Source organism: Mastomys coucha, unplaced genomic scaffold (assembly GCF_008632895.1).
Source record: "Mastomys coucha isolate ucsf_1 unplaced genomic scaffold, UCSF_Mcou_1 pScaffold21, whole genome shotgun sequence".
NCBI classification, from domain to species: Eukaryota; Metazoa; Chordata; class Mammalia; order Rodentia; family Muridae; genus Mastomys; species Mastomys coucha.
In genome coordinates this window covers 18,199,257-18,208,926 of record NW_022196904.1, presented here as the reverse complement: position 1 = coordinate 18,208,926, position 9,670 = coordinate 18,199,257, and the positions used below count along the sequence as shown (strand labels likewise).

The following is a 9,670-nucleotide window of genomic DNA, read 5'->3' as shown; positions in this document are numbered from 1 at the left end:
TTCTGGGCTAATAACCACTTATCAGAGAGTGCATACCATGTTTGTTCTTTTGTGATTGGGTTACCTTAAGGTGTGCTGTCAAATTGCTGGTGTATGCTCTCTCCAGTTTCTTTTTGGAAGCGCTTAAAGTTATGAGTTTTCCTCTTAGGACTGCTTTCATTGTGACCCATAAGTTGGGGTATGTTGTGGCTTCATTCTCATTAAATTCTAGAAAGTCTTTAATTTCTTTCTTTAGCAGAATGTAATTTTTAAAACAATCTGAGATGTTAATTCTTTCACTGTTTTTTAAAATTTTATTTATATGTAAATACACTGTAGCTGCTGTCTTCAGACACACCAGAAGAGGGCATCAGATCCCATTACTGATGGTTATGAGCCACCATGTGGTTGCTGGGATTTGAACTCAGGACCTCTGGAAGAGCAGTCAGTGCTCTTAACCTCTGAGCCATCTCTCCAGCCCAATTCTCTCATTGTTAAATAGCCTCATTTTATGGATGAGAGGATCGAAGTATGATGCTTGGAGGCCCAGGCAGGGAAGATCAAAAGTTCAAGGCCAACCTGGGTTACATATCAAGTTATAGGCCAGCCTGGGCTAAATGATGAAACCCTGTTCCAAAAACCAAAATGTACTCACAGAATATGAAGACAGAACTGATACACAGAGGTACTAACCTTGTTCAGGGTTTCCCAGATGCTGAGCCATGATGTCCGTCCCAGCCCAAGTGCAAACAGTATTCTCCCCACCTGGGTCCTTTCTACGCTGTCTCTGCTGTCCCTGGAACAGAACTGTAGTCCCGAGACTCATAGGCGACCGTGTGTTGTGAATGCTCTGCGTGTGGTTGGCATGGGGTGTTATTTACAGGGTCCTGAGTAGACGGAGTGAAATGTGACCGCAATCCAGCGCACTCTTGCCATCAAGCCACACCGAGGAGCGGACACCTTGGCTAATGCTGTTCACATATGCAACCATGGGGACTGGCAACACCATTGAGCAGACTCTTACCAGCTGTCTTCTCTCCCTCATTGTGTCTTCCCAGGACTCAGCTGTTCCCCAGGAAGACAGAAGGATGACCAGCGGCAAGGTGAGTTGAGCTTTTTCATTTGCTTTTGGCTTTGCTTTGCTTTGTTTTGAGACAGGGTCTCTCTATGTAGCCCTGGCTGTCCTCTGTGTAGACCAAGATAACTTTGAGCTCACAGGCATCTCACTAGGGAACTCTTGTCTCCCTAGTGCTGGGATTGAAGGCATGCACTACCACACCTGGCCAAGTTGAGCTTTTTCAACTTGGTTTCAAAGTGTTGTCTAATTACTCAAGAGTTCTGACATCTTGTTTCTTTCTCTGAGAAACAATCAAGGGGGACAGTAAGCCTTTGAGAACCAGTCGTGCCAAGCTGGAAAGGCGGGTCAGCCTTTAACATCACTGGCTGCTCTCACCAAGGCCGTAGGTTTAGTTTAGTTCCTACTGCCCACAGCCACCTGTAACTCCAGATCCTGAGGATCTGCTGCCCTCTTCTGGCCTGTGTACCTGGTAGAGACATACATACAGGCAAAATACTCATGCACATAACATAATTATTATTTTATTTTTTAAAAAACAAGAACCTGTTGCTAGAGGCTCATTACTTTTATTTTGATATAGATTAATTTCTTTTTATTGCTAAAAATTACATTAAGGGACTGGAGAGATGGCTCAGCAGTTAAGAGTGTTACTGTTTTCACAAAGGTTTGGTTCCAGCACCCACATGATGACAATATCTGTGGCTGTAGTTCCAGGGCATCCAACACTCTTCTGCCCCTCATGGGCACCAAGTGTGCATGTGGTGCATAAGTATACATGCAAACAAACACTCATATACCCAAATAAAAATAGATAAATCCAATCATCGCCTTGAAATTAGACAAATGAGCATAGGAGGGAAAAGTGAGTAATGTTGAATCCGCTCACATTTCCTATATTTTGTTTATAAAACATTAAGTTTCCTTTTCTGTTTTTCTCATGGCATAATGTTGGATTTGTAATAATAGTATAGATAAAACTTTTAAATTAAATCTTTTCAAATGATGTAAGTATCATTTGAAATACACACATTAATTCTGTATTCCAGTGCTGGAGATCAAATTCAGAGCCTTCCTAGTGGTAGTCAGGGGTTCTACCACTGAGCCACGCCCCCAGCTCCTCACTGGGGATTCTAGGCAGGGGCTCCACCACTGAGCCACACCCTCAGCCCCTCACTGGGGGATTCTAGGCAGGGGCTCTACCACTGAGCCACACCCCCAGCCCCTCACTGGGGGATTCTAGGCAGGGGCTCTACCACTGAGCCACACCCTCAGCCCCTCACTGGGGGATTCTAGGCAGGGGCTCTACCACTGAGCCACATCCCAAGTCCTGATTTTTTTTTTTTTTAATTTAACAGAGTCTTACTGTGTAGTTAAGTCTGGTCATAAAGTCTCAGTTCTCCTGTCTGAACTTCACTGCTGGGATTTCAAGCATGTACTGTCATAACTGGCTTTACCCTATGTCTTTAATGACATCATGTTCCCATAAATCAACATGATCTGTGATGGAAGAAATACATTCAACAAATGTCTTTTCTCTACTCACAGATATTTAAATAGTTTAGCAGTTTTGATGTGTTAAGGAATGTTATAGCAATAGTTATATTAATATTTTCCTCAGGAGAAACTCAAGGAAGTTTTGCTATTGTTCCTATTGTTTAGACATACAAAATGTGTTTTAAAAAATGATTTATTTGTATGAGTGTCCTGCTTGCATATAAGTCTGTGCTCCATGTGTGTGCCTGATACCCACAGGGGCCAAAATTGGATCCCAGAAAGTGGAGTTGTAAGCTGCCAGGTTGGTGCTGGAATTTGAAACTGGAAGAGCAGCTAGTGTTCTTAACCACTGAGCTATCTCTTTAGCCCCTAAAACATGCTTTTGATAGGTGCTACTTTGGCTGCTTACCCTGGGTGTGCTTACTAACCAATGTACATGTTTCATTCACTCTGTGCATGTGTTGTATCGGCAGAGTAATGTATTTGATTTTAAAGGTCGAATCATAAAGGTGATTTTTCCAGGTTCCTCAGACCAACCTTGTGAGGCATCCCTGGATTTGGTGTGTTCAAAAGAAAAATCAGGAGGCTAGAAGCTCAGACAACTGCTGAAGTCCGCACATGGGACCACACATCCAGGAGCTGTCTCCTGTGACTGTTACACAGTCAGTAAGAGGGGCAGAGAAGGGGATCCTCCACCTGTGAGCTGTGTGGCCGTGTGGCTTGTCATGGTGGGTACAGAGGTACACAGGTACCCCTTCCTAGTTGACTTGAGTGGATCCTCATCTGGGGTGACTATGGTTCATCTGGGGATCCCGAATGGCCCCGGGGTCTGTAGCAGTGACCAGTTTCCAGATGAAAAGTTAAAGCAGCCTTATTGGCCATGATGGTTCTAATGCATGCTCATTTCACCCCCAGGCAACATTTGGAGCCAGTTCTTCCCCCATACCTTGGGGGTTCTATTGGTGTTTATTGGTAGAAGCTAGAGATGATGGTGAACCAGCACCACAGGTTTATTAAAAGTTAAAAAACTGTAATTCTAAGTTAGCACATTTCTATCATGAGGCAAATCATCTGCCTAGTGTCTTATCAGTATTGAAGTTTTGTATAGATAAACTCAGTCAATATTTTGTCTTCCGCCCTTGCACCTACAATAAACCAACCATTCCCTTTTATGACTTTAGTTGTCAGATAATGGTTTCACAGCCTAGAGGAATGTTTTCCTTAATCATAAATCTGTACCATGATTGCTTTCTGTCCTAGTGCAAATAGCTTGCGACACATGAAGGATTAGAGAGCCCTAGTTACAGTGCTTCTTATAGAGGATTTCAAAGTCACTTGTGTAAGTTTAGGAATTCTGTAGACTCACTCCTAGGAGTTAAGAAATCCTCTATTTGTCTACAAAAGAGTACATCCTCATTGATCTGTAGAAAATCTGCCCAATAGGGTGGGCTAGTGTTATATTAATTTGTTATATCAATTTAATAATAACAGGCAAGGCATATCAATAGCAAGAATCACTCCTGAGACCAAGTCTCTTGGAGCCTTGCCTCCAATAGCTCATTCATTGCAGTCATACAGAAAACAGTGGGCCATCTCAGGAAAGTCACCCGCTAGAGTTAGCCTCTCCTAGATGGCTTCTGATATGCATGAGGCCCTGGCTTCAATCTTTCACTTCCACTATCAAAAATCAACAACAACAACAACAAAACCTATGTAATTAGGCAGATGAATTTTCCAGGAATGGTGGGTGGTTCACACCTGTAATCCCAGCACTTGGGAGGCAGGGGCAGAGGTGGGGAGATCAGTACAAGTTCAGGCTTAGCCTGGTCTACGTAGCAAGTTCCTGACCAAGCAAGGCTAGATAGCAAGACCCTGTCTCAAAAACCAAAACAGAGCAGTAGCAAAAAGTGGATGAATCGTACAGAAACATGGACCCTGGGCTCTTAGCTCAGGAGTTGCTTCCCGCTCATCCTTCCTGCATTTCTCCATCCTTCTTGCAGAAGACCAAGGTTGAAGTTGTGTGTTTGGTGTTGTAGGAGATGGTGACGCTCGAGGATGTGACCATGGTCTTCAGTGAGGAACAACTGGTGTTGCTGGACTCTGCCCAGAGGAAGCTGTACTGTGAGGTGATGCTGGAGACCTTCAGGAATGTGGTGTCACTGGGTGAGGGCAGACACAGGTGCTGCATGTTAAGTCCATGCAGGGTGGCCCTAGATGTGACTGGAGCTCTGGAAGTAGGTTCTAGTTTTCTAGTCATTGGACACCCTCTTCAGTTTTATAAATGAAGTAAAAATTAAAGCATGTTAGCATGTTTTTGTCTTCCTTAGATTATAATCTCAATTGGTGGGTGGTTGCATATGCCAAATCATGCCTACTCAAGTAAGTGGAGGCAGCTGGAGAGATAGCTCATCAGTTAATGCTTTCTGCTCCTGTAGAGGACCAGAGTTTGCTTTCCAGCACCTATATCAGGTGGCTAAAAATCCAGGGGAATCTGCTACCCTCTGCTTATCTCCATGGGCACCTGCACTCACATACACATACACATACACATCAAAAAAAATCAAAAGAAGTATTGTAGAGAGAATCTCTTGTGTACTGTATGTACAGAAGCATCACCTGCCAGTAAAAGTCTGATGGCCTATTAGCTGAGGCAGAAAATTGGAGGTGGGAGTTCCAGCAGGGAGAGGAACTCTGGGGCAAATTTGCCCCAAACTCTGAAGAGACAAATACGTGAAACTGAGGAGAGGTAACCAGGCATGTGGCACTCATAGAAAAGAATAAATGGGTTAATTAAGTTACACGTTAGTTGGGGAATGAGCCAAAGCTTGTAGCCTAGGTTTTTTTTTTTTTTCGTAAACAATAATTCTCAAAGTCATTATTTTAGGAACTGGGGCATGGGTGGGAAAAGCCCATGGTACAAAGTATTTAAGAAATGAAATGAGATAGGATTGAGGTCATGACATGGTCAGCAGGTGCCACGACTGATGACCCAAAGTTCAATTCCTGGGGCCTACCAAGTCCTACCTGCTGTCTATAACCACCAGTGGAATGAATGAACACACATATGCACTAAATATAAATGTAATAAGACATCAAAGAAATTACACTGGAAGTCTATGGCATTGCCAAGAAAAGTTTGAGAGACAAGGGAGAGGAGATAATGAAGATAGGTGTCTGTCAAATTATACTAAGGTCTATGCATATCTGGGTCTTTTCAAACAATGTTTGTCTTCCTCTGAATCGAATTATCAGTTAGAGAAAGACTAGATTTGATGTCCTGAAGAAGATGCAGTGGAATTCTTGTCTTCTGGGTGTGTTAATTTAAAATATATTCTTCACAGGGCATCAGACTGGGACTCCAGATGGTTTGCTCATGCTCAAGAGAGAAGACATATTTTGGATGTTGACAGTGGCTAGCTGGAGCAGGGAATCAATAGGTGAGAACACTGCAGTGGCTGGTCTATCCTGCTTCTTAGCCTGCACACGCCTTTGGGGCTGGGGCCAGCCAGGGCTGTGTACTGCTCTGGCCCACCCCACTCTCAGCATCAGTTTCCACTTGCACTGACTCCCATGAAGCTTAGTCACATCACCACCGCTGGACTGCCTAGGCCTGCCAGCTTTCCAAGTAATAACATGGAGACATGTTAATTATGAAATCCTATGCCTTAGCTTACTCATTCCCAACTAGCTTGTGTAACTTAAATTAACCCACTTATATTTATCTACATTCTGCACGTGGCTTGATACTTCTTCTCAGTAGTGTATGTTCAACTTCTTCTTTGTCTGGATGGCAAATCCCCATGCCTGACTCTTTCCCAGAATTCCCATCTCTGCCCAGAAGTCCTGCCTATCCTTTCCCTCCTTGCTATAGGCCACAGATCTTTATTAAACCAGTCAGAAGATTCCTTAAGCAGGTGAGGAAGGACAGAGACACAGCTTCACATTGTGTAATAAAAGATTATCACAACATATCATACTATTTCTCTACATCTGGATGGTTCCTTGTGGATATGTACACAGGTGTATACGTGTGTGTGTGTGTATGTGTGTGTGTATAGGCCATAGATCAATATTTTCTTCCGAAGTTACCTTCTAACTTTAATTTTTAAAAATGTTATATTTATGTGTGTGGTGAGCACACATACGTGAGGTGTCATTCACTTGTGACGATTTGTAGAACTCTAAACGGGTCTCATTAATATAAGTATGGGAGTTCAAAGCACTGACCTTGGCTTCTGGGCATGTCTGTGAGATGACAGGATACTCACTGTTAAAGGAAGGGGATCTTTTCTCTAATTCCTCTAGAGAAAAGACCAATGGAGCTGAGGGGTTTGCAGCCCCTTAGGACGAACAACAACATGAACTAACTAGTACCCTCGGAGCTCCCAGGGTCTCAACCACCAACCAAGGACTGCACATAGAGGGGTCTGATTGTTCAAGCAGCATGTGTATGGTAGAGGATTGCAAAATCGATCATCAATAGGAGGAGAGGACCTCGGCCCTGTGAAGGTTCTGTGCCCCAGTGTAGGGGAATGCCAGGGCCAGAAAGTGGGAGAGGGCGGGGTGGCAGGCATGGGGAGGGGGGAGGCAACAGGGGTTTGTTTTTGTTTGTTTTTTTGTTTTTTGGAGGGGAAACTGGGAATGGAGAAATTTGCATGTAAATAAAGAAAATATCTAAAATAAAAAAAAATAACATTTTTGTATCATAAAAAAAAAAAAAAGGAAGGGGATCATTCGTTCTCCGGTTCAGTGAGACCTTACTTAGCCTGTGGTTTAACTGTCTAACTCCAACATCAGCCAACAGAGCATTCACACGCCCTACCTCTCTCTGAATTCTCTTTGTGCTTCTAGGAAACAAGAATCTAGAGGTGATGGAGTCTCTTGAGGAAGTGGGATTGAGGCACCTGCCACACGAGGAGCTTTTCTGCTCACAAATCTGGCAGCAAGTTTCAGGGGACCTAACGAAGGCTGGAGACTGCAGAGTAAGCATCAGGGAAACTGGCTCTCCATTGAAACGAGATGATGTGCATCATGGGGACAAGGAGTACAGCAAATATTCCAGTCAAAATCCAGTTCTTCAAGTTCACCACAGGGAATGCCATGAAGAAGAGGCACATGAGAGAGATCTCAATTGAAGCCACCATCTTCATGTTATTACAGGAGAGAAGCCGTATAAGTGTGAAAAATATCACAACACCTTCCATTGGTTCTCAAGTCTTCAGTCCTCTCAGGGAGTGTATGATAGACACAGATTGAACAAGTCTGAGTCTGTTTAAAATTTTCAGTCAATGGCCACTGTTTCATTATCACCAGAGCATCCCCACTGGAGAAAACTCAAACAAATATGAGGAGTGGGGGAGTCCGGGGGAAAACTCATATGGTCAGACAGCTTTGTTAGTGCACACTGCAGAGGAACCCTATAAATGTGAGGAGTGTGGAGCAAGCTTCAGTCAGGGCTCATATCTTCAAGTCCATCAGAGAATCCACACTGGAAAGAAACCATGTAAGTGTGAGGTGTGTGGGAAGGTCTTCAGCTGTTTTTCACAGCTACATGCTCATCATCAAATCCACACTGGAGAGAAACCATACAAATGTGACACATGTGGCAAGGGCTTTAGTTACAGCTCACACCTTAACATCCACTGTAGAGTCCACACGGGGGAAAAGCCCTATAAGTGTGAGGAGTGTGGGAAAGGCTTTAGCATAGGCTTACACCTGCAAGCTCATCAGATAAGCCACACTGGAGAGAAACCATACAAGTGTGAGGTGTGTGGAAAAGGCTTCTGTCGGGCCTCAAATCTGTTGGATCATCAGAGAGGCCACACTGGAAACAAGCCCCATCAGTGTGATATTTGTGGGAAGGGCTTCAGTCATATTTTTGATTTTAATATCCACATTAGAGTCCACACAGGGGAAAAGCCCTACAAGTGTGAGGAGTGTGGGAAAGGGTTCAGCCAGGCCTCAAATCTTTTGGCCCATCAGAGAGGCCACACTGGAGAGAAGCCCTATAAATGTAACACGTGTGGAAAGACCTTCTGCCAGAGTTTAGATCTTAATGTTCACTGTAGAATCCATACAAGAGAAAAACCCTATAAATGGGAGGGGTGTGGGAAAGCCTTCAGTCAGTTCTCAAGTCTCCAGGTGCACCAGAGGGTTCATACAGGAGAGAAACCATATCAGTGTGAAGACTGTGGGAAAAGCTTCAGTGTAGGTTCACAGCTTCAAGCGCATCAGAGGTGCCACACTGGAGAAAAACCCTATCAATGTGAGGAGTGTGGGAAGGGCTTCTGTCGGGCCTCCAATTTTTTAGCTCATCGTGGGGTCCACACAGGAGAGAAACCGTACCCATGTGATATGTGTGGGAAACACTTCCGGCAGAGGTCCTACCTCCAAGCCCACCAGAGGGTCCACACTGGAGAGAAACCTTACAGATGCGAGGAGTGTGGGAAAGTCTTCAGTTGGAGCTCATACCTTCAAGCCCACCAGAGGATTCACACAGGAGAGAAGCCATACAAGTGCGAGGAGTGTGGGAAGGGCTTCAGCTGGAGCTCAAGTCTCCTAATTCACCAGTGAGTCCATGCCGAGGATGAGGGTCGCAAGGACCTTTCTTCACCAGAGGATTTGTACAGGAAATAAGCTCTATAAACTTAGGTTTTAATATTTTAAGAAGATGCAATCATTTGAAAGGATTTTTTTTTTTTTGTAAAAATGCCCTTGGAAGTGTTCTAGAAGCTTGCAGTGTGTATGAATTAGGTGTCTATGTACATTTCCCAACCCTACAGGAAATATCTGTAAAATTCTGAGTGCAGAATCATCTGTGCTGTGGGCAGGACTTCAGTGTGCTATCATGTACAAAAGTCATTCATGCACTCCTGAGTTATGGCATGTAACTCTCTCAACATAAGGTTTGTAGGATGACCTCTTGTGCACTGTGTGGAAGCATCATCTGTCAATAAAAAGCCTATGGCCAATGAGTTGAGGCAGGATTAGAAGGTCCCACAAGTATCCTCATCTTTTAAAAGGTTTTGTGTCTCAACTGGGCAATGAAATGCACATATAAACATATGAGTGTATGGCCCAAGTATGCCAGTGACTTCGCTCATTCTTGTCTAAGGGAAA

The 9,670-nt window shown here is 44.0% G+C and overlaps 1 protein-coding gene across 1 annotated transcript; it reads left to right on the top strand.

Moving 5' to 3' along the window:
* The first annotated feature begins 4,590 nt into the window (after positions 1-4,590).
* Positions 4,591-9,124, top strand: LOC116101797 (zinc finger protein 45-like). The gene is made up of 3 exons (XM_031385645.1): positions 4,591-4,714; positions 7,403-7,632; positions 8,099-9,124. Exons 1-3 carry the CDS (start codon positions 4,591-4,593, stop codon positions 9,122-9,124), a joined length of 1,380 nt encoding a protein of 459 aa, XP_031241505.1.
* Positions 9,125-9,670: the final 546 nt, after the last annotated feature.